The sequence below is a fragment of the Mastigoproctus giganteus genome, chromosome 6 (assembly GCF_048544385.1).
Source record: "Mastigoproctus giganteus isolate SK-2022 chromosome 6, ASM4854438v1, whole genome shotgun sequence".
Classification (NCBI taxonomy): domain Eukaryota; kingdom Metazoa; phylum Arthropoda; class Arachnida; order Uropygi; family Thelyphonidae; genus Mastigoproctus; species Mastigoproctus giganteus.
The window spans coordinates 28,262,166-28,289,069 of NC_143580.1; the positions used below are offsets into that span (position 1 = coordinate 28,262,166).

At 37.7% G+C, this 26,904-nt stretch overlaps 1 protein-coding gene across 1 annotated transcript in view; it reads left to right on the forward strand.

Annotated features, from left to right (window-relative positions):
- The window catches only part of eIF3b (eukaryotic translation initiation factor 3 subunit b), a 255,386-nt gene that overhangs the window by 95,573 nt on the left and 132,909 nt on the right, over positions 1–26,904 (forward strand). The window contains exon 5 of the mRNA XM_090375895.1: positions 16,438–16,566. Coding sequence (XP_090232021.1) covers positions 16,438–16,566 — 129 coding nt within the window. The remainder of the gene's footprint in view (positions 1–16,437; positions 16,567–26,904) is intronic.

Here is a 26,904-nt window from a genome sequence, read left to right on the forward strand (position 1 = left end):
AACAAAAGTGAAAAACAGAAAACATCAACAACCCGAAAACGCTCAGAAAGTCTAATAAGAGATAAACAATGAACAGAATAATACAATGGAACTGTCGTGGATTCCGCGCCAATATCGATGACCTATACGATCTTTCCTGTAAATACTCACCAATATGTATCTGCCTTCAAGAAACTTATTTAAAACCCCAAAATACACCAAAACTGTCTCATTATAACATTATTAGAAAAGACAGAACCAATCAGAATATCGCACATGGTGGCGTAGCTATTTTAACAAACCCACATATTCCTACCAAACAGGTCTCACTGAACACTCCCCTCGAGGCAATAGCAGTCCGTATAGCTGCTGACATCCATATGACAATCTGCTCCTTATACATTCCACCAAGCTATACCTTCCAGCAAAATGATCTCAACAATCTTATAGCTCAACTCCCAACACCTTTCCTCATTCTGGGAGACTTAAATGGTCATCACACTCTTTGGGGTAACAACAGCATCGACCAAAGAGGAAAACTAATTGAACAGTGTCTTGACAATAACAACCTCCTTCTTCTAAATGACGGTTCACCTACATACGTTCACCTTCCTTCAGGAACAAGCACTGCAATAGATTTGTCTATCTGTTCTGCAACCTTATATCCTATTCTAAAGTGGACGGTAAACAACGATCCGCTACATAGCGATCATTTCCCCATAATAATTGAATTACTTAATAAGCCCCCTCATCATCCTACTAAAATTCCGCACTGGCTTACTGATAAAGCAGATTGGCAGTCCTATAAAAAATTAACCAAGCTTGATCCCGAAATAATCCAAAATTCCACAACTGACGAAGCAGTTGACTATGTCACCAAAATGATATTACATGCAGCAGAACAAACCGTACCGAAATCCTCATCAAAATTACCGATTCATCCAAAAACCTGGTGGAGCGATGAATGCCTTGTGGCTAAAAAAATGCAAAGTAAAGCTTGGAATTCTTTTCGCCGGAGTCCAACTACAACCAATCTCATTCAATATAAGCGTGCTAGAGCAAGAGCGAGATATGTTAGACGCTGCAATAAAAAGGCTGCTTGGATCCGCTTCATTTCGACTATTAATCAAGCAATGCCTACACATAAAATTTGGAAAGCAATCAGAAAAATGAGTGGCAAATATAAACCGATACCCCTACCCATCATGGAATGGAGAGGGCAGAATGTAAATGATCCTGCTGGAATTGCCAATATACTAGGTGAAACCTTTGCAAAAACATCAGCAATAGAAAGTTATACACCGACCTTCAGAAGATTAAAAACAAGTTTAGAAAAACATAAGTTAAACTTCTCTTCAAAAGGAGATGAACAATATAATTTACCTTTTACCATTCACGAATTACATAGAGCTTTGTCAACATCTAGACGCAGTGCTGTAGGACCAGATAACATTCACTATTCCATGATTCAGGAACTAAGTACCGAATCATTACAGTTACTTCTTCATCTATTCAACAGACTCTTCCTGGAAGATAAATTTCCTAATCAATGGCATCACGCTACGGTCCTTGCCTTCCCTAAACCAGGTAAAGACCCTACAAATCCCACTCATTATAGACCAATCGCCTTGACCAGTTGCATTTGCAAAATTCTCGAAAAGATGGTGAACCATCGACTGATCTGGTACCTTGAAAATCTCAATCTGCTACATTCTGCACAATACGGTGTCCGACAAAACAGATCTACACTAGATATACTAGTCAGACTAGAGAATTCCATCCGTAATGCATTCCTCAGATCGGAACACCATGTGTTAGTCTGCTTTGACATCAGTAAGGCCTATGATTCCACGTGGAAGTATGGAATACTCCGTGAATTACATCGTCATGGACTTCGGGGTCACCTCCCGATTTTCATACAGAATTTCCTATGCAAGCGTACATTCCAGGTTCGATTCAAAACCTCACTGTCCCAAGTATTTTCCCAAGAAGAAGGAGTTCCTCAAGGCTCTGTACTCAGTGCTTCACTTTTTATAATTGCAATAAACTCCATTGCCGGACAAATTCCAGACACTGTTGATAAAGCACTGTTTGTAGACGATCTTAGTATTTGGTGTCATGCTAAAAATATGAATACTATTGAGAGACAGTTGCAAGTGGCAATAAATAAGATCAGTTCATGGGCTCAGACTAATGGATTTCAACTTTGTCCAGAAAAAACGTTTTGCATCCATTTTTGCCGCCAACGCAAACTCCATCCCAATCCGGAGCTACAACTGAATCACCAACAAATAACAGTTCATCCCAGCATACGGTTCTTAGGAATCACTTTAGACCATAAACTCACTTTCGTTGAGCACATCAAAAGACTAAGAACATCATGTCAACAAAAACTAAATATCATCCGGGTTCTCTCTGCAACCAAATGGGGAGCTGATCGCCTTACTTTATTACGGTTATATAGAGCATTAATAAGATCGAAACTTGACTACGGAGCACCAGTCTATAGTTCAGCAAGACCTAGTGCCCTTCGCTGGCTTGACCCTATCCATCATAGTGGAATACGCGTTGCTTTAGGGGCATATCGCACGTCACCAATACATAGTTTATATGCTGAAGCACACGAACCACCTCTCTCAATCAGGCGACAACAACTGATACTACGTTATGCCTATAAAATTAGATCTATGCCAGAACACCCGAACTGGCCTATACTTTTCACATCACAGCACAGTAGGTTATACCAAAACCGCCCTAATGCTAATCGTCCTTTGGGTATGAGAATAGAACACCTCTTAGAAGAACTAAATCTAACCTTAAACAATGTGGCACATAGCCTCCCATCCTCTCTTGCTCCTTGGAATATCATTCCACCCTCATGTGACTTACATCTGCATGAATGGAATAAATCTACTTTGCATAGAGAAAACTTCTCGCAACTATACCATGCAGTAGTAGACCAGTTTCCCAGCTTTTCCATAGTACATACGGATGGATCAAAGAATGATGTCCACGTTGGAATCGCCGCAGTTTTTCCAAACATCACATTAGCTTATCAGTTATCACCTGAGTTCGGTATATTTTCCGCCGAACTAATAGCAATTCAGGTTGCACTGAACCATATCGAGTCCTCTGATATTAACAACAGTATAATTTTCACAGATTCTTTAAGTGCACTCCAAGCACTAAAAAACACCATGAACATCACCCACCCAGTCGTGAAAAGAATAGTCAGCTCTTTACATAGCTTATCAGAACTTGGAAAAAACATACATTTCTGCTGGGTCCCAGGACATATTGGAATTCCTGGAAACGAACTAGCGGACAATGCTGCCAAATCAGCTCACCTACCACCCGAGAAAAAATGGAAAGTGCCTCATCAAGACTATCGACCAATAATCCAGGAAAAATGCATGTGCCAATGGCAGTTATCATGGGAAAATCAACCTAATAATAAACTTCGAAGTATCAAGCCAAACCTTGAGCGATGGCCTTCCAGCTTTAATTCAATCCGACATCAAGAGGTAATATTGGCTCGACTGCGAATAGGGCACACAAATATCACTCATGGTTATCTTTTAAGAGGAGAAATACCCCCTCAATGTCATCACTGTAATACACTGCTCTCAGTGAAACACATTCTGGTCGAATGCACAAAATATACAAGAGAACGCCAGATTCTTTGCACTTCAGCCACGACAAAAGATCTTACACTTACCTCACTTTTAAACAATGAAACAAATGCCTCAAGCATATATAACTTTCTGAAGATGATTAAAGTATATCACCTCCTTTAGTTAGGGAAAAAAAATTATTTCCTGATTTCTTTTTCCATTTTCTGTAAGTGAAAAGAAATAGCATGCATAATTATCATATGTATGGCGCACTATGGTCATAGTTGCCGATGCGCCCAATAAATCCCGAAACAAACAAACAAAACAAACAAACCTTCACATGATGCCCAATGTATTTTTTTTTTTTTTTTATGTGAACTCCAAACACGAGAAGTATTAGAACCTATAGTACTTAGTACCATGCTTGGGTTGGAGGTTGAAAAGATGAAAGAAGATATTTGTTGACATTGGACTTGAACTTCTGTAGACTGTAATTTTCAGGAAATACGTATGAAGGAAGGTTGTTCCAGAAAATAGCAGTTGAATGAATAAACGAGTAAGATGAAAAGTTGGTTCTGTGAGTTTGAAGTTGGACAGTAAATGGATGTTGGCTGGTGGCGGCACATGTTCGGACTGTTTTGCAAGAGAGAGCGGGAATTATAGAATCCAATTCAGAAGAACAGTGCCCATGGAAGTATCTGTAGAAGAGGCATGCAGCAGAAACAGTACGTCTATGAGAGCGAGTGGAGAGAGAGAGACTCTGTTAGAGATGAATCATTAATTAACCTAATTGCCATCTTCTGAATGGAATAAAGAAGCCTGAGAGAGGTTTTGGAGGCACCACCCCAGATGTGGGAACAACATTCCATTGCAGGATGGATTTGCAATTTATACAGAGTGAGCAACTGTTTGGAAGAAAAGTAACGCCGAGAGCGAAAGAGAAAACCAAGTTTTTTAGATGCAGAGGAAGCAATATTTGTAATGTGCTTGTGCCAAGAGAGAGAGAGATTAGAAGTCAGGGTAATCGCCAAAAGAGATATATCATTTTGCCTGGAAATCGGAGTGTCACTAAAGATAAGCATAGGAGCAGAAGAATTCTTTTTGCGAGATATAAGACAAGACTGAGTTTTAGAAGGGTTGAAATCAACTAAGTTGTCTTTGCCCCACTGGAGAATTACCTGAAGATCAGCATTTAAGGAATTGGTAGCAGATTTTTGAGAAGTTGAAGCTGATTGAACAGGACAAGGTTTCTCAAAATGGAAAGTGGAATGCAATGTGCTGTCATCAGCAAAACTATGGATAGGATTTCCAGTCAATGGAAGAAGGTAATTAATATACAAGAGGAAAAAGAGTGAGGGAAAGAACTGAACCTTGGGGAACACCGGCATTAGTGGAGAAGTTAGAAGACAGAGAGCCATCTACCATCACCCTCGGTGAGCGATCAGAGAGAAAACTGGATAACCAATTACTAAAAACAGTTGGCAAATCATAAGATGGAAGCTTGTTTAGAAGACCTTTATGCCAAACACGATCAAAAGCTGTTGAGATGTCAATAGCTACTACTTGTGTTTCACCGAACCTTTCCATTGAATTAGTCCCTAAGCCAGAACATCACCAGTGGATCGATACTGATGGAATCCATACTGGCAATCGTTGATCAGACGGAAGGTTTCTAGGTAGTTTAAGAGTTGGCGGTTAATTGATTTCTCCATTACTTTAGAAAGAGTAGAAGGGACGATAATTGAATGGGAGGGATTTGTCACCCTTTTTAGGAACTGGCTGGATATGAGCAAATTTCCGAGCAGAAGGAAAAACACCTTTGGAATAAGAAATGAAAAGAGACACCAAAGAATAGGAGTAAGTTCAGGAGCTCAGGTTTTGAGAACAAGTGGAGAAATACCATCAAGACCTGGAGCTTTCTTAGCATCAAAATTCGTCAAAAGCCTTCTGACATCCTTTTGACGGAAGACCACAGGAAGCATTGAATGGAGCGTGTTGGGAATGGTGGGAGGTGTTTTACCAAGATCATTAATATATGAGTTGGAAGAAAAAAGGGATGCTAGCAGGTCAGCTTTATCCTTGGCTAAAGTGAAAACAGAACCATCTGGTTTGGATAGAGGTGGGAGCAAAGATGGGCAAAAGTTGCGGCCAATAGCTTTGGCAAGAGACCAGAATGCTCGGCTACCATTAGGGCAAGAAGCAAGTTTTCTACTCTTAGCCTGTTCAAACTCTAGTTTGGACTGATTAATAACTGCTTTACAATTGTTACGAGCTTTGGTGTAGGCAGAAAATGAAACTGAAGAATTAGAAACAAGCCAATTACGATATGCAACATTCTTCTCTTGAACAGTCTTAGCACATTTATTGGAAAACCAAGGTTTAGATAAAGGAGGAGATTTTAAAGTGGAGTGTGGGATAAAGGATTCCATTCCTGCAAGAATAATTTCACTGACACGATCTGAGAAAACGTTGACATCAGAAGTTTTGAAACAGTAATCTGAACAAGGAAAAGAAGAAAAGAAATCTCGCAGGTCATCCCATTTTGCATTCTTGTAATGCCAAACAACACGAGGTTGGGAATAGCCATGAGATAAAGGTTCCATTGGAGAAGAGACAATCATCAGGTTGTGATCTGAAGAGCCTAAAGGACCTCTCACTTCGACTGTGTACTTAGAAGGGTTGTTTGTGAGAAAAAGATCAAGCGTATTGGCTGTATGATTAGGATTGTCCGGTATTCTTGTAGGTAAATGAACAATCTGTGCAAGGTCATTAGTAATTGCAAAAGCCTCAGCATCTCGACCAGCTGGGTCGGTGTGATTAGAAAATGGAAGCCATCTGAGTTGTGAACATTAAATTCACCAAGAAAAATTACCTCACTGTTAGGAAAGTTGGACTGGCGAAAATCAAGTTACAAAGAGAGGAAGTCAAAGAGCTCCAAGTGATTAGTGGAGTTGGGAGAACGGTAGAGACAACAGATGAATTTGACACAATGAGGCAGAGAGATTTTAAGCCAGAGCAGATCAAAGAGAGGAGATTCCAAATTGCCAAGTCTCTGACAAGGAATATCAGAATGGACATATGCACAAGTACCACCTTTGAGGCGAAAGCAGTCATACAGCGAATAATTTGGGCAACTGAGATGAGCAGTAGTTGAATCAACCGATAACTGAGATTCTCTCCGAAAAAGTACATGGGGTTTGGCAAACTGCAGGTGGAAGTGGACATCATTGAGATTAGAATTGAGACCACATATATTTGTGAAATGAATTAGGAAGTGCTTGGGAGGTTTAGATCTTTTCGCAGATAAGCTTGCTCTATTAGTTTGACAATTCGTGGCCTATTCAGTAGTAAGAAAAAGTGGGGGGGGGGCATGCTGTATGAAGTAATGAAATTTTTAAATATGGCGTAGACATGGTGAGAATATACCCAGATTCTTGACATAACATGGCTTCGACAATGCCCCGCACATACACACTACTCGGACTCCCTCCAGTCACTATCTGGCAGAGTAGAGGTAGCAATATTATACACTAGCTGATCCGAAAGCTTCCTAGAGAGTTACCAATAGGTTCAGTCCAGTGTATTAACTAGCGGCCGGCCTGCGAACACCGTTTTTGAGCTGTACCAAGAAATGTAAGGAATATTGGATCTCGCTACGATGTTCATCATAACCTCAAAAGTCATCAATCATACTGCATGATGGAAGAGATAGGGAAGGGTTGACTGGAACTTAGCTCTAGAGACTAAACATGGGTTCCACCACTTCAAGCCCCCAATAAGCAAAGTGGTGGTATTGCACTGGCTGATGAGAGTCATCTACCACCTAGTACTGCCTGGTTACATAGAGGGGTGGCATTCCTCCATGTGGTGTGGGCACCACACCTCGACCCCTGCTTATGTTGGTTCACATCTAGGTAGTCACCCACTATGTACTTGTGCATTGAGGTTATACCCAGGATTACTAACAGTCCCACCATCGTGAAGGTGCAAGTATAGGATTTGGCTGTCACAGACTGTCCGGACTTCGCCGAAATTGGGTCCACTTGACTTGAGTATCACCCGAATATCAGTTCCATCAGCGTTTTAGACTCTCAGGCAGCAAGTGCAGCTTGTCTGGTCTATCTGAGAGAATGTCTGTGACAACCTCATGGACCAGTATAAGTTTTGATTTAATATTAAATATTAAATCAAATCTAATGCCAGTAGCATGGCAAAACTGTTGAGCGAAAATAATAAAGTAAACATAATGATTAATCAAAAGGGAGAGAGAAGAAAAGGTAACAAGACTAAAAATTGTAGCAGAGAATCACCAAATAATTTAGAATATCCAATTAAAAATAATAAATTTTAAAATTTAGAGTGAATTACGTGAAATATCAGAAATAGACTGAACTAACTACAATAAAATAAAACCAAAATAACAAAAATAGACTCACTATTATGCTCCGTATCGATGGAGGACCACAAAGCCAATAATGGTGAGGGAATCACTGCATTTCAATCATTAGACCAATTGCTGTAAAGGCGAACTGATTGAAGGATCAGCCCGCCGTCCGATCCCCTGATCGAACTGCCAATGCAGAAGATTTGAATAACGATGGTCCTTATGCAGCGAAAAATAAAAATATAGAACAGACAGACTAGCACTCCAAAGCAGAGGCACACCACTGACACAATGTAAGCTTAACGAGTACAAATAAATAAATAAAATACTCTAGATGGCGGTATGGATGCAGCATTAGCACATCAAACCTACTACTACCATTTGATTTACATATATTAGAATAATGAAGTAGTTATGAAAAATAGTAAAAAATATAATACAAAAATTAAGGAAATGTTTAATGTTTTATTAATTATTAATATGTTTAATTTATTATTTTCGCTCAACAGTTTTTCCATGCTTCTGGCATTAGTTTTGATTTAATATTTAATATCAGTTATATATAGGCCTTGCCACTGAAATCCTTGGAAATTAGATGGTGGAGCCTACCAGAGTACTTAAATAATCTACTGGGTGCCTGAACTGCCTCATTGTGGCAAAGTGTGGGCAACTGTGGGTCCCAATAGGGGACTAATGGCTAAATGGTCAGAGAAACAGCAGAACATAACACTACACAACAAACAACTCTCCGCACACTTTTTAAATCTCTGGTCTCCACAGAGTTATATGTCACTGGCAAAGAATACAACACAGAGATGGGGGCGGAAACACATTGTGCCGTCAGACAGCTAACACACTTTATTCTTGGACCACTGTTGTTTCTCATTTTCATATATAATATCGATGAAGTGATAGAAGGCTTGATGTCAAAATTTGCAGATGACGTAAAGGTTGGCAGAGTTGTTAATGATCAGTGCCAAGCAGCACTCCTTCACGATGACTTGAACAGACTCCGACTTAAAAGATGATCAGAGAAGTGGCAGCTATGGTTTAATGCTGCTAAATGCAGGGTCTTACACTTGGGGAATAGCAACCCACAAATAAATTATACACTTGGTGGGGTTGATTTAAAACAGTAGAGGAGGAAAGGGATCTGGGAGTTACAACACTGGCAGATATGGAGTTTTCTGAACAGCCAGGAAAGTTTGTGGTGTTTTATCGATGATTTATCGAAGGCTGTCCTGTAGAGATAGGGAAGTCATGATCCCATTGTATAAGGCAACTGTAAGACCACATTTGAAATACTGTATTCAAGTATGGAGATCACATTTAAAAAAAGACATTGAACTTCTTGAAAGGGTCCAAAGACAGGCAACTCAGACAGTGAGATAGATCAGCAGGACAGCCATATGAGGAAAGATTCTGATATTATGTGGGCTTACAGAGCTTGGCAACCAGGCAACTCAGAGGTGACCTGATTGAGGTTTATCAGGCTCTGAGAGTGATTAGTAAAATGAATGAAGGTGGAATTTTCACTGTTCTAAAGAATTCCAGAACTAAGGGTCATAAATTCAAATTACAGGGCTTGAGGTTTAGATTAGGTTTTTAGGAAGTTTTCTTTTAGCCAGCGAATTGTTGATAGCTAGAATAAGTCGCCCTCATCCTTAGTTGAGGCTGACAGTTTGAATAAATTCAAAGGTCAACTGGGTACTTACCTGTGTGAGGAGGGAAGCATATAATTTGTGTTTTCTTATCTTCTTGGTTGGGGTGTTTTTTTTTGTTTTTTTTTTTTTGTCAGTACAGCAAAAGCCTGTGGCATCCTTGCACTATATGACAAATGCTATTACTATCACCTAGCACAATTTTGTGAGTGGTACTGTTAGAAGAGCAGTGAAACTAGTGATTTTCAGAATGTGATCATGGTCAGACTATGCAATGTTTGTATTAAATCGGCATTTGAATTATCGTTACTGTGCTTACTAGACTAACAAAAATCGCCTCACTCTAGAGAAAGACATTAGCCTGCCACAGATTCAATGATACCTATTTCTGAGCAGTTATCTTGAATTGTTAATGAATGATATAGATCAAACAATAAGAAATATATTTCCATGTATATTGGTGTACTTTCAGTAGGATGCGACACCTCCATGTTTTCATACTGATAATATTCCTGTGTCTCTGGATAGTGAATTTTCCAAACAATGATAGGTTGTAGGAGAAATGATTTTTAATAACCCCAAGGTTTCCAAGATCCTTAGGGTTCCTTAGTCTTTACTTACATAGAGCAGGGGTGGCCAACAAGTCGATCGCAGCTTTAATTTCGGTCGATCACGATGAATTTTAAATATATTTAAAAAATGGATTAGTCAAAATCTAAATGTTATTATTATTATGCACCCCACTGCGTACGCTTATTACAAATCCCTTGAAACACGTGACTGCACTTGGAGAGCATAGTATGTGTTGATTTCTTATTTAGCTTACTTAATATTAATAACTGGGCAGTACTTATACGTTAATTTGATACCCTTTTATTTAAAATGAGTACTATGAAAAAGAGTAATACGTATCATTTTCATTAAGAGTAGGAACTAGAATACTTTTTTGTAATGATGAAAGAAAAATGGTTGATTTGCAATGCTTCCGTGGCTATACCCAAAAGAGGAAATTTAGAAAGGCTGTTCAACCCAACTCCATGGTAAATACCAATCAGATTTTCAGCCTAATAGTGACCTTAGAAAAAATAAATTAAAAGAACTTAAATCCAGATTATTCGCACAACAAAATTTATTCATGACACCTAATTTACAATCTAAAGCAGCAACTTTAGCATCATTTAAAGTGAGTCATCTTCTTGCAAAAAAAATGCAAACCATTTTCTGATGGTCAATTCATCAAAGATGCATTTTTGGAAATAACAGATTCTCTTTTTGAAAATTTAAGAACAAAAATGAAATTAGAAGTACTCTTTAAAATCTGCAATTATCTCGAAATACTGTGATGCGACGCATCCAAAAAAATGAGTAAAAATGTGAGCAAAAAAATTACATGCTCATATTGCTAATTGTGTGTCCTTTTCTTGACAACTGGATAAATCTAAAGACATCAGTGATACAGCTCAATTACTCGTTTTTATTCTTATGGTTTTCGATGATTCTGCCACTAGAGAAGAACTGCTGGGTATGGTTTTGTTAAAAGAAAGAATTAGAAGTCTTGATATATTTAACGCATTCAAAAATTTTAATGAAAAAAATTAAATTACCACTATTTAAAGCTCGTATCAATAACAACAGATGGAACTAAAGCAATGACGGGGCATTTTAATGGATTCATGGCATCGTGCCAAAAGGAAGATGAATTCCCAGATTTTTTGAGTTACCACTATCATCCACCAACAAGTGTTAGCCAGCAAAAGATTAAATACTAAAAGTATTATGGACATAGCATTCAAAATCGTGAATTCCATCAGAGAACAATTTCTTCAAAGGAGACTTTTCAAAATGCAACTTGATGAAAATGAACCAGATCTGATATTACACACAGATGTGAGATGGCTGAGTCGGAGTCAGTTTCTACAGAGATTTCAAAATTTGCTGAATGAAATTTAAAAATTTGTTGATCGAAGGAGAGATGATTATCAGCAACTACAAGATACAGAGTAGTTGTGTGATCTGGCCTTTTTTGGCAAATTTTACCAGTAAATTGAGTGATCTGAATGTGGAATTACAAGGGAAAAATAAAAATGTGGGTGACGATTCGTAATATTTCTGCATATAAATATCAATTTTTGGCAATGGCTAAGAATCTCAAAGAAAATAAAAATTCGATCATTTTGCAAATATGCAATGTCATTTGGAAAAATATCCTGTTTTTGGATTTAATAGTGAGAAATATGTTTCTGAAATTGAGAAAGTTGTGGATGATTTTGAAACCAGGTTCGGTGATTTTAAGACAATTGAAGACATTGTTTAATATATTTCTTATCCATTTAATGTCGGATTAAATTTAATGTCCATTTAATGTAAATTGCAGAAAAAAATCTCTTGAGATTTTTCACATCTAGAAAATGAAATTATTACGTTTTGAAACGATATCTTTCTAAAAGCCAGATCATCAGAAAAAGACTTTAAGAAATATGTTTGCCGACAAAAGTACCCAAATGTAAAAAAATGCAGTGAACTGTTTTGGTTCCACATATCTATGTGAATTGGCCTTTTCATATTTGAAACTAACAAAGATGAAGAATTGCTCTACTCTTACAAACCCGTAGCCGAGTGGTCAGGAGCGGGAGTGCAATGGCACACGCTCTTTGAGTAGACCGGGGTTCAAGCCCCTGACTGCTAAATACGGTCGATCTGCAAACCCGCACTGGACCAGCGTGGCAGATTATGGTCCATTTCCCTCAGCATGAATTGTTGAGGAGGCTTCCATCCTGTAGTGGATTGATAATGGTTGCAATTTACTTTTTTTTTTTTTTTTTTACAAACTTGCATACAGAAGATTCTTTACAGTTGGCCTTATCACAGTATATCCCCGATTTTGAAAGCTTGGCAGATGACACGAAGACACAAACATCACATAAATTAAAAATTTAAATACATATGAATTTAAAATAAGAATTCTGAATTGTATTTAATTTTAAAATTTATAAACAACATTTTTTAATATATGTTGATTAACTTTTTTAACCATGTGCAATGAAATTCTTGAGATGGTAGATTGCGGCACATTTTGAAGAAAAAAGTAGATCGCATCACAAATTAAGTTGGCCACCACTGGCATAGAGTAAAAAAAGTAATAAACCAGTCATAAACCACACACATTGCAGTATTTGTGGATGTTGATGCAACAGAAGCAGTTAAAATTATAGTTCAGCTGTGTTGAGATAATGTTGTTCATTTATGGCTAGTGGCTGACACTCTGAATATCAGATGTAACTTCTGTAGTGGAACACATTCCTATGTATCTAATTTATTTGAAACTTTTTTTTTTTTTTTTTTGCTTATATTTACTCAGAAACTTTCTGTGACAGCAATTAAAGTTTATACATAATTTTGATTCACCATGTGTATAAATAAATATATATGACCATTAACAGAAAAATGCTTATATGTCAACTCATATTGGATCACTCATTAACTACAGGCTGTACTTTAAGAGATGTATAGAAGCTTGCTTGCCCTCTTGAATATGGGTTGCCATCAGTGCTTACATGAGATTTAGAAGTTACCCATCAGTATTCCATAGTGCTTGAGAAATGAATGATGATATGCTAGCATGCTGTAACCATTGTGATATCACAGTCTGAAGTTTTTCCCTTTTGCAAACTTCACCTCTATCTAATAACGTTTTATATTGCCCTACCTGCTTTACCCCTCTGGTTCTTTTCTTCTGCACTCATAAAGATTTGTATTGAAATACCCAGTATTGCAGTTTTGTAGATAGTTCACATAACAGACATTGTAATTCAATATACAGAGGGTTCCCAGTATCCGAGTCCCCCCCCCCTAGTTAAGAGGATTTGAAAATTAAAGAATTAAAGCTTTTTCCCTTGAGAAATTGACCAAGCACTTGTATATTTTTTGTGAGAACGATCTTCTTCATGATCATGCAACGAAAGTTAAGCACAAAGTTAAAGACATAACTAGATGCTACAACACAATTTTATCTGAAAAAATACGGCAAAAAAACCCACGAACAACTCTGGACTCATTCTTTATTCATACAACTGAAAAATAGTATAACTTCAATAAACGTTACTTAACCTTACATTGTGCAACATATTATAATAAAAAATGTCTAATAAACTAATCTTCTCATTTTTCAGTTCCTTCATCCATTTTTTACTATGTACAAGCATATAATAAACATTACTATATAATATCAGTGTAGATACACCATAGACAACTCTTAAAGAAAAGCTATGGTAGTAGTGTGAAAGGCATCATTTCATCTGTTAGCATTAGCATTAGTAGAGGCATTTGATGCAAGAAAGCAAGCTTATGCAGCATCAGCCAAAAAAAATAAAATAAATAAAATAAAAAAAAAAATAAATAAATAAAAAATAACCACTTCCACTTCACCCCTCTGTTCGTTCAAAATACCTGTCCAGCTGAGCCTTAAACTTATTTAGGCTATCAACTTCCACGACAAGGGATGGAAGTCTGTTCCACCAACCAACCAACCAACCACCCGCTGGCTAAAGGCAAATTTCCTCACATCTATCCTACATCTGTCTTTCCTCAATTTGAATTTATGCCCTCTCAGGTGATTATTGAGCAAGAGGAAGAATCCCATCAGCATTGAGCATGCTCAAACCATTCAAGGCTTTATACACCTCAATCAGATCACCTCGCTGGTGCCTAGTCTCCAGCCACTGTAATTTGCAAAACTTAAGCCTTTCTTCGTAAGAGCATGCCTTTGTTCCATTCACCAATCTTGTTGCCCTTCTCTGTACTCGTTCCAGCATCCCTACATCCTTCTTGAAATGAGGCCTCCAGACTTGTATACAGTACTCTAGGTGTGGCCTGACCATTGCCTTATACAAGAGAATAATCACCTCTTTATCCCTGCTAGAAAAATTCCTATATATCATCGACAATACACCATGAGCTACTCTTGCAGCCCGTCTGCACTGCTCAGAAAACTTCATATCTGCCTGCACAACCACCCCCAGGTCCCTTTCATTCTCTACCACTGTCAGTGTAGTACCACAGAGTTGATACGTTGCTCTGGGGTTGCTGTTTCCCATATGTAGTACTTTACATTTGTCAATGTTAAACTTCATTTGCCACCTCTCAGCCCATCTGCTCAACCTTTCCAGATCCTGTTGCAGTAGCATAGTGTCAGTAGTGTCCTTGACAACCCTGCCAACCTTCGTATCGTCTGCAAACTTGGACATTAAGCTCGATATACCATCATCAATATCATTTATAAATACAGAAAACAATAATGGACCCAATACTGAACCCTGAGGGACACCACTAATAACATTAGTCCACGATGAGCAGTGTCCATTGATTACCACTCTCTGTCTTCTCCCCCTCAACCACCCCTTTATCCATAGCAGCAATTTGCCTCCAATGCCACACTGCTCCAATTTGTGCAGCAGTCTTCCATGTGCAACAGTATCAAAAGCCTTTCTAAGATCCAAGTATATAATATCAAAGTTATTCCCTGCATCCAGTTCTTTTGTGACTGCATCATAGTATCCAATCAAATTGGTCAGGCAAGACTTCCCCTTAACAAAACCATGCTGTGTCTGAGCTATAACTGAAGTCTTGTCTAGATGATCCTGCAGTGCTTCTTTAACCAGTGCTCCATTAATTTTCCGGGAACAGAAGTTAAACTAACAGGTCTATAATTACTTGTGTCGTAATGAGATACAGTAATTACTTAATTACTGTATCTCATATTGTGCTCATCCTTCACAATGAGTTGCCCATGTATTGCACCACCTCGAATAAGTAACGCTTCACTAATAGAGAAGACTATTGTTACTTATTCTCTGTGAGCACCACTTGCAAAATGGTACGGGATAAGAAACTATATCTATATAATATCCCTATTAGACTTAGGAAAGTGATAGTAGGAGGATAGGCAACACTTCCCCATCCTTCACAACGAATTACCATCTATTGCACTTTCTCAAATAAGTAACACTTCACTAATAGAGAATACTATTGTTACTTATTCTCGGTGGGCACCACCACCCAGACTGCATCATTTCAAAGCTAGTTGGCTTTTCACCCACTGATGAAAAGCCAACTAGCTTTGAAACGGTGCCATCTGGGTGGTGCCCACTGAGAATAAGTAACAATAGTATTCTCTATTAATGAAGTGTTACTTATTTGAGGAAGTGCAATAGATGGTAACTCATTGTGAAGGGTGAGCACAATATGAGATACTGATGAAATGATGCCTTTCACACTACCACCATAGTTTTTCTTTAAGAGTTGTCTGTGGTGTATCTACACTGATATTATATAGATATAGAATCTTAAACTCTTAAAATATTATGCGTAGTTTCATTTAGTTTTATTTAAATAATAAATATTATGAAAATTTGGTCCCCGTTTTAAGTGGAATTTTCTGGAACCAATTATCCTTGGATAACGAAGATCCTCTGTATATAAACATTTATTAGATAAAGCTGATTATCCTTTCAAGACACAAAAAAAAAAAAAAAAAAAATATATATATATAAATATCTAGATGACAAGGTGTGTATTTAGGTTAACATTTAACAATGCATATACAGCTGTGTATGTGCTAGTGTTAATGCAATGTACTTATTATAAATTAAGTTTCAAAATAACTGATATTTGATAACCTAATGAACAATTAAAAAAAAATAAAACTCAAATTGGTCATAGTTGCATTTGAGCTGTTAATGAATTCAATTGCTACATGTTAAGAATCAAAATGTTTTCATTATGTGATTCACAACATTTTCAGGGTAATCTTCGTTATTGGTTACTGGAGCCAGATTGTTATGACCAGTACAGTGTGATTTATGATGGAGTTAAGAAGACTGCCATTTACTTAAATAGTAATCCTGAACCTACATTATTAAAGGATAGAGAGGTTTGTATATTTCATTAATGTAGGAATATATTTAATGAAGTACTAATGTATTACTACCACACTTAAATTAAACTTTTTATGTTTTAGCTATATCCTTTAAGATTTGGATTATCGTTTTTAGTAAAAATTCTATTTGTATTAATAACAGCCATCAAGGCTTCTGGTTCAAAGAAGGTAACAGTTATATATAATTAGCAAAATGTTTGTCCATGTGATGTAATTTAACAAACCAAAATTGTGATCACAGCATGATGATAGATTGTGGTATTGCAAGGCAAGGCTGAACACATATGTAGTGCTGTGATCACAGGAGATAAGATATTTAACTTGCAGTTTAGGCTTTAATGTTTAGACCATAGCTGAGTATGCAGCTTACAGGTCCAAGATTCATGCCATGTATTTGAATCCACATGCAGCCAGAAAATATATATGATAACCTTCTGTGATGCTGTGTGATTGCCCTAGAATGTCCACAATATCCAACTGATAATGCTGACGTTGTGATGACTAAATAAACATTTGTGTGGAAAAGTTACCATTTGTATTTCATCATGAAATGCTATCAGCTAATATTAATTAATTTTCTTAAATGACATTGACAAAGGGATACAGGATATGAAGTCTGGGCCAAGCAACACTCCTTCAGACAACTTGGATAGACTTCAGGGATGGTTGTGGCACCATGTTTTAATGCTGCAAAATGCAAGGTTTTACACTTGAGAAATAAACAATCCCAAAATAACTTAGACAGCAGTAGAGGAGAACGATTTTTGGGTTATGTCATGGTGGACATGAAGTTCTCTATGCACTGTAGACAGGCAGCAAGGAATGCCCATGGTGTTCTATTGATCATTTATTGAACATCTGCTTACAAAGATAGGAAGGTTATAATCCTGCTATGAGGCAATGGGGAACCTTAAAAAAAAATAAAAAATAAACAAAATAAAGATAAGTTTCTTGAAAGGGTCCAAAGATGAGCAAAGTGCTACAAAGCTTGGTAACTTAGTGCTACAACATGCTACAAGCTTTGTAAGCTTTATAGAAAAATGTTACAAAACTTAGTAAGTGTCTTAGAAGAGATCTGATTATGGGCTATAAAGCTCTGAGAGCAGATAACAAAGTGAAAGAAGATGAAATGTTCATGGTTATAGATGAAACCAGAACTAGAGGACATAATTCAAATTACATGAGAAAAGGTTTAGACTGGATTGTAGGAATCATTCTTTCAGCCAATTAGTTGATAATTACTGGAATAAGTTGCCTCCATGAGTGGATGAGCCTGACAGGTTGGGAAAACTGAAAGGTCAGCTGGAATGGTAACTATATGAGGGAAACACATTTATATTTTATTTTATTTAAAAAAAAATCTTTTTGAATGGTACGGCAAAAGTCCAAGGCTTCTTTGGATCGTTTGCCTAATACTAATCTTTAATGACACTGTAAATTGAACATTATGGTGATATAGTATAATATTAGATAAATCAATGGACTAGAATATAAGAGATATTTAAACAATGGCAGTGATAATGTCAAATAAATGGATATGATGTATCAGCCAACATTGGATATGTGACAAACCAGAAGTATACACGGTTATCCGTTTTTGGCACAACACCACTGGTGTTGCACAGTTACCGTTCAGTGTGTATTGAGAAGTAACTTTGTCAGCAAAAGTGTGCCAATAAAGTCCCTGGACTGATGCTAATGTATTCATATTCATTAGTTCCTGGACTGATGCAATGATTTAATTTGTAATAGCATCTGCTTAGATTTACATAGGTATATTTTTTGTAAACTACAAAATATAACTAATAATAAACAATAGAGTAAAATAAAATTAAATATTAAGTAAAAGAAAAGAAACCACATCTCCCACAATTCCTTATAATTAGTTTACTGTCTTACAGTATACCGTGTTACATAAATATTTTGAGAATAAATTTTTTTTTTTTATTCTCAAAGACCCATTGTTATGTATAATTTTATAATATTACACAATATCGATTATAAAAACATAGTACTGGCATTATTTTGTAATAAAAATTCAGAACTATTATATGATTTCAGAGAATATAGGCTTAGTGGTTAACAATAAAAATATTATGCTGAAAGGGGTTCGAGAGTCAAAAATGTTGGGAACTGCTAATGTAGTTCAAACATCCTCCAACAGATGATGGTACAGAGATTGTCCAGTAGGCTGATAGCTTGCAAATAACAACCAGTTTTGTTAGTAGCATTAACATTCCATGTCAAAATTTTGCAATGGTGCAACAAATGAATTTTGCTTTCAACTAGGAAGATCAAAAAGAGAAATGTAGGAAATGTTAAAAACTGTTGATGGTGATGAAACGTTGTTGTACCACTGTGTTTGAATGGTATAAGTGGTTCAGTGACACTTTGAGGATGTTCACAATGACCTAAGAAGTGGCATCTGTCAACTTCTCAAAATGAGGAAGGTTCAGGAATTTGTGGCAAGAGATCATCATTTGACCCTCAAAACAATAGTTGATGAGTTCAATAATGATAATATGATTCATCAAATTTTGCATGAAGATTTTAGGATAATGGAAGATCTATGCAAAATTTGTGCTTTGTCGCCTCACGGATAAGCAGAAGTAATAGTAGTAGTAGTAATCGAGGCATATGATGCAGGAAATCAAGTTTATATAGCATCAGACCAAACAAAAAAAAAAAAAAAAAAATTTTCACACATCCATTCCCTCTAAATGTTTGTCCAGTTCCTCCTTGAATTTATTTAAGCTTTCAACTTCCACAACGACAGATGGAAGTTTGTTCCAGCCATCAACTACCCACTGGCTAAAGGCAATTTTCTGCACATCTATTCTATAACTGTCTTTGCTCAATTTGAATTTATGCCCCCTCAGTTTTGTAATCTTGAGCAAGAAGAAGAATCCCATCAGAATTGAGCCTGCTCAACCCATTCAAGACCTTATATACCTTAGCCAGATCACCTCGCAAGTGCCTACTCTCCAAACACTACAATTTGCATAACTTAAGCCTTTCTAGGTAAGACCACCCTTTTGTTCCCCTCACCAATCTTGTTACCCTTCTGTGTACTCACTCAAGCAACTCTACATCCATCTTAAAATGAGGCCTCCAGACCTGTACGCAGTACTCAAGGCGTGGCCTGACCGTTGCCTTATACAAAGGGATAATCCCCTTTTCCCTACTAGCAAAATTCCTATATATCATTGACAAAACCCCATGAGCTACTCTTGCACCTATCTGCACTGCTCAGAAAACTTAAGGCGACTCCGTAGCCAGGTGGGAAGGAGCAGCAGTGCATAGCACACGTTTCTTGATTAGACCGGGGTTCGAGCCCGTCACCACCAAATACGGAGGATGCGGAAAGGTCAGGGAATGACCACCGCATATCCCGGAGCAATATGGCATTAGTTGCTAATGCTCCTAAAAACCAAATAACAAACAACAAACATCAGAAAACTTCATGCACAAATTACCCCCCAGCTCTTTTTCATTCTCCACTACCATGAGTGTAGTACCACACAGTTGGTACTTTTCTCTGGGGTTACTGCTACTGATATGCAGTACTTTGCATTTGTCAAGGTTAAACTTTAGTTGCCACTTCTGCCCAAATTTTCTAGATCCTGTTGCAGTAGCACACTGCCATTACTGTCATTAACAACCCTGCCGACCTTTGTATCATCTGCATCGACACTAAGCCTGATATACCCTCATCGATATCATTGATAAATATACAAAACAACAATGGGCCCAACACCAAACCCTTCGGGATTCCGCTAATAACAGTAGTCCACGAAGAGCAGCATCTATTGATTACCATTCTCTGTCTTCTCCCACTCAACCACCCTTTTATAATTGTAGCAACTTACCCTTAGTACCATACTGCTCCAAATTGTACAGTAGTCTTCCATGTGCAACAGTGTCAAAAGCTTTCCTGAAATCCAAGTATATGATATCAAAATTATTTTTTGCATCCAGTTCCTTTGTAACCATATCATAGTATCCAATCAAATTTGTCCCTTAATACCATACTGCTCCAAATTGTACAGTAGTCTTCCATATGCAACAATGTCAAAAGCTTTCCTGAAATCCAAGTATATGATATCAAAATTATTTTTTGCATCCAGTTCCTTTGTAACCATATCATAGTATTCAATCAAATTTGTCAGACAAGACTTTCCCTTAACAAATCCATGCTGTCTCAATTATTATTGGAGTCTTTCTCTAGATGATCCTGCAATGCATCTGTAATCAGTGACTCCATCACTTTCCCCCAGAACAGAAGTTAAACTAACTGGTCTGTAATTACTCATGTCACCCTTAGATCCCCCCCCGTGAATTGGGGATACATGTGCACATCTCCAGTCTGTGAGGACTTTCCGAGTCCAAGGATGCTCTCATAATTATGGCTAAAAGTTTGCTCTTTGCCGAAGTAATGAAGAGTGTCATCGTGCAAAGACTTTGTCCAGACTTGCTGCGACAGTCCTATTTCCTTGACTGTATTTTCCTTGGAGATGATTGTCGGGTGTTTCTGTACATCCAGAAACAAAGCATCAGAACATGCAGTGGACTTCAAAATTATCACCAAAGCCCTAAAAATTTCATTTGCAGAAGTCCAGGGTCAATACAATGCTGATCATGTTTTTCCACAAATAGGGTGTAATTCACAAGAAATTTGTACCTGAAGTGGAGAGAGTCACTGCTGTGTTCTATGTACAGGTGCTTCAAAGACTATTGATATGCATTTACTGGCAGGTGAAACTGCTGTTTTGAGAGAAAGGCTGTTGGTTCTTGTTGCAATGGGTGACAATGCCCCCACCCATTCCTCACTTGTTGTGAAGACATTTCTGACAAAATGTGGCATTGTACAAATCAGTCCTCCAACCCTACTGCCAGCTGATTTCTTATTCTTTTCCAAAAGAAAACTGCCCTGAAAGGAAAGAGATTTCAGGATGTTGAGGACATAAAGAAAAATGTAATTGCCAAATTTAACATCACCTCTTTGGGTGGCTTCGCTGATTCTTTTCAGAAACTCTTAGAACAATCTAATAATTTCATTCATTCAGATGGTGATTAATTTCAATTAAAATAAAACCATATTTGAGCTCCTTCACTTTGTGTTCTTTTTATTGCACCAGTCCGCGAACTTTATTGCTATACCTTCCATGTCATCTGATACTGAGTGAAGTATTTTTGTACAGGTGGCAGAAGCAGCTTCAGTATGAGAAAATATGCCGTTTATTAGGTAGTGTGTGACATGAGTTTTTTGTTTTTGACAAGAAAATGTTTTGGTGCCATGCTATTTTTAACTGTGCACTCTCGTGAGCAAGGCTTGTGTAAAACAATTCACACTTTGTTTGAACTGAAGTAACACATTGAGAACCTGCGTTCACCTGATTGATGAACATGTTCTACTTAGAGTTGTATCAGACACACTACAAAGAATGAATATGGTCTGTGCAAGCAAGGTGGACGTATCCAGCATCTTCTTTAAGAATTTTTATGAATCAAAAATGAAAACAGAATGTACTATATTCATTTTTGATAAAATTTCTTTATAATGTAAATAGAATTGCATTTTAATTGAATAAACTTATTTTTTCAAATAAATTCTGCTACATTTTCCTGATATAAAGGCCGCCTCCGTAGCCAGGTGGGAAGGAGCAGCAGTGCGTAGCACACGCTTCTTGATTAGACCGGGGTTCGAGCCCGTCACCACCAAATACGGAGGATGCGGAAAGGTCAGGGAATGACCACCGCATATCCCGGAGCAATATGGTCTTAGTTGCTAATGCTCCTAAAAAAAAAAACCAAAAAAAAAAACCTTATATAAAGAAATAGGAATTTCCACTTTGTAAAACATAATGACAAAATTAATATTTGTTCACAGTTCATTTTGAAAGCATGTTGTATTCAAAATGAACTGTGCGTAGCACACGCTTCTTGATTAGACCGGGGTTCGAGCCCGTCACCACCAAATACGGAGGATGCGGAAAGGTCAGGGAATGACCACCGCATATCCCGGAGCAATATGGTCTTAGTTGCTAATGCTCCTAAAAAAAAAAACCAAAAAAAAAAACCTTATATAAAGAAATAGGAATTTCCACTTTGTAAAACATAATGACAAAATTAATATTTGTTCACAGTTCATTTTGAAAGCATGTTGTATTTATATAGAAAAATAATAAATAAATTACTGTATCATATAAAATTTTTGTACAAATTATAGTACAGTAAATGTAACTTGTAACTTTCCATGTATTAATATCTCAGTTTTTGTTTTTAATATTTAGCATTTTTTTCATGATTTAATATGAAAATTCAGTTTTAGTGTAATTAAAAATATATATTTAAGTTGCATTAAGTTAGTGGTATTAGCCATATAGTTCATGGAAACCACAGGATTTTGGTGCACCAGCTAAAATAATTTTTTTTTTATGGAAACCCCAAACACGAGAGGTATTAGAACCTATAGTCTTAGTACCATGCTTGTGTTCGAGGTTGAGAAGACAAAAGACTTGAACTTCTGTAAACTTTAATTTTCAGATAATACGTATGAAGGAAGGTTGTACTAGAAAACGGCAGTTGAATGAATAAACGAGGAAGATGAAAAGTTGATTCTGTGAGTTTGAAGTTAGACAGTAAATGGATGTTGGCTGGTTGGCTGCACGTTTTCGGACTGTTTTGAAAGAGAGAGAGCGGGAATTAAAGAAGCCAATTCAGAAGAACAGTGTCCAAGGAAGTATATGTAGAAAAGGCATGCAGCTGAAACAGTACGTCTATGAGACAGCAAGATGAGTCATTAATTAACCTAATTGCCCTCTTCTGAATGGAATCTAGAAGCCTGAGAGAGAGTTTTGGGGGCACCACCCCAGATTTGGGAACAATATTCCATAGTAGGGCGGATTTGTGATTTGTACAGAGTGAACATCTGTTTGGAAGAAAAATAATGCCGAGAGCAAAAGAGTAAACCAAGTTTTTTAGATGCAAAGGAAACAATATTTGTAATGTTCTTTTGCCAAGAGAAATTAGAAGTCAGGGTAATACCCAAAAGAAATATATCATTATGCCTAGAAATCGGAGTGTCACCAAAGATAAGCATAGGAGCAGAAGAATCCTTTTTGTGAAATATAAGACAAGGCTGAGTTTTAGAATGATTGAAATCAACTAAGTTGCCTTTGCCCCACTACAGAATTACCTGAAGATTGACATTTAAGGAATTGGTAGTGGATATTCGAGAAGTTGAAGCTGATTGAGCAGGGGCAAGGTTTCTCAAAATGGAAAGTAGAATACAGTGTGCTTTCATCGACAAAACTATGGATAGGATTTCCAGTCAATGGAAGAAGGTCATTAATATACAAGAGGAAAAGAGTGGGGGAAATAACTGAACCTTGAGGGACACCAGCATTAGACAGTGAGCGATCAGAGAGAAAACTGGATAGCCAGTTACAAAAAACAGTTGGCAAATTATAAGATGGAAGCTTGTTTAGAAGACCTTTTTGCGAAACATAATCAAAAACCTTTGAGATCTCTTGAGCAACTGCTTGTGTTTCACTGAACTTTTGTGGGCAGGAGCAGCAGTGCGTAGCACAGGCTTCTTGATTAGACCGGGGTTCGAGTCCGTGACCGCCAAATACGGAGGATGCGGAAAGGTCAAGGAATGACCACCGCATATCCTCGGAGCAATATGGCCTTAGTTGCTAATGCTCCTAAAAACCAAATAACAAACAAACAAATAACTTCACTGAACTTTTCCTTTGAATTTTTCCATAAATGGGTAACATAGGCCAGAATATCACCAGTGGATTGACACTGACAGAATCCATACTGGCGATCATTGATCAGACGGAAGGTTTCTAGGAAGATTAAGAGCTGGCAGTTAATTGTTTTCTCTATTACTTTAGAAAGAGTAGAAGTAATTGCAATGGGGTGATAATTGGATGGGAGGGATTTGTCACCCTTTTTAGGAACTGCTAGATATGAGCAAATTTCCAAGCAGAAGGAAAAACACCCTTGGAATAAGAAAGTGAAAAAAGGCAGCAAAGAACAGGAGTAAGTTCAGGAGCACAGGTTTTGAGAACAAGTGGAGAAATACCATCAAGACCTGCAGCTTTCTTAGCATCAAGAAAAATCCTGATTCGTTAAAATCCTTTTGACGGAATACCACAGGAGGCACTGAATGGAGTGTGATGGAAATGGTGGGAGGTGTTTTACCAAGATCATTAATACATGAGTTGGAAGAAAAATGAGATGCTAGCAGGTCAGCTTTATCCTTGGCCAAAGCGACAACAGAACGATCTTGTTTTGACAGAGGTGGGAACAGAGATGGAAAAAAGTTGCTGCCAATAGCTTTGGCAACAGACCAGAATGCTCGGCTACCATTAGGGCAAGAAGCAAGTTTTCTACTATTAGCCTGTTCAAACTCTAGTTTGGACTGATTAATAACTGCTTTACAATTGTTGGGGGCTTTGGTGTAGGCAGAAAATGAAACTGAAGAATTGGAAACAAGCCAATTACAATATGCAATGTTCTTCTCTTGAACAGCCTTTGCACATTTATTGGAAAACCAAGGATTAGATAAAGGATGAGATTTTAAAGTGGAGTGTAGAATAAAGGATTCCATTCCTACAAGAATAATTTCACCAACACGATCCTGGCAAAAGTTGAAACCAGAAGTTTTGAAACAGTAATCCATTTTGCATTCTTGTAATGCCACACAATACAAGGTTGGGAATAGCCATGAGATAAAGGCTCCATTGGAGAAGAGACAATCACCAAGTTGTGAACTGAGGTGCCTAAAGGACCACCCACTTCGACCGTCTACTTAGGTTTGTTTGTGAGAAAAAGATCAAGTGTGTTGGCTGAGGTGGGTCGGTGTGACTAGAAAACGGAAGCCAGCTGGAGTTGTGAACATTAAAATCACCAAGGAAAATTATCTCAATGTTAGGAAAGTAAGACTGGGGAAAGTCCAGTTGCAAAGAAAGGAAGTCAAAGAGCTCCAAGTGATTAGTGGAGTTGGGAGAACTGCAGAGGCAATAGATGAATTTGACCCAATGAGGTAGAGAGATTTTAAGCCAGAGAAGATCGAAAAGAGTAGATTCCAAATTACCCAATCTTTGACAGGGAATATTGGAATGGACATATGCCCAAGTACCACCTTTGAGGTGAAAGGAATCATACAGCGAATAATTTGGGCAACTGACATGAGCAGTAGTTGATTCAACCGATAACTGAGATTCTGTCAGACAAAGTACATGGAGTTTGACAGACTGTAAGAGGAAATGGACATCGTTGAGATTATAATATAGACCACATGTATTTGTGAAATGAACTAGGAAGTGTTGAGCATGTTTAGATCTTTTCGGAGATTAGCTTACTCTATTAGTTTGACCGACAATTCATGGTGTATTCAATAGTAAGAAAAATTGGGGGGGGGGCATGATGTATGAAGTAATGAAATTTTTAGATATGGCATACACATGGTAAGAATATACCCAGATCCTTGACATAACGTGGCCTCGACAATAACCCCCGCATACACACTACTCTGACTCCCTCCAGTCACTGTCTGGCAGAATAGAGGTAGCAAGATTATGCACTATCTGATCTGAAAGCCTCCTAAAAAGTTATGAATAGGTTCTGTCCGGCGTGCTAACTAGCGACAGGCCTACGAACACTGTTTAAAGCTGCACCCTCGAAATGTAAGGAAGATTGGGTCTCGCCATGATGTTCATCATAACCTCAAAAGTCATCAGTCATACTACATGATGGAAGAGATGGGGAAGGGTTGACTGGAACTTAGCTCTGGAGATTAAACTTGGGTTCCACCACTTAAAGCCTCCAATAAGCAAAGTGGTGGTATTGCACCGGTTGATGAGAGTCATCTGCCACCTAGTATTGCCTGGTAACACAGAGGGGTGGCATTCCTTCCATATGGTGTGGGCACCACACCTCAACCCCTGCTTATTTTGGTTTACGCCTGGGTGGTCACCCACAGTGTGCTTATGCATGGAGGTTATACCCAGGATTACTAACAGTCACACCATAAATGAATATGAAATAAATGAAAACGGTGGCTAAGATAAAGAAAGCAACACGAACTACCGCAAACTTAGGGAAACTTACCCAGAGAATCTAGTTTGCCGCTACCACAGTTTCTCCCTGCGGTCTCAGCAAACAGATGGCACGTGCTATCAGTAGTGGCAGTAGTAGTCGATAACGATGTATTGATTAGGTTTTTTTCTCATTATTAAATGCAGATTATTGGGGTTCGTCAGTGTTTTTGAGGCTGAAATTTACTTACTGGTACACCCTCTAGACTGCCTCGGTCTT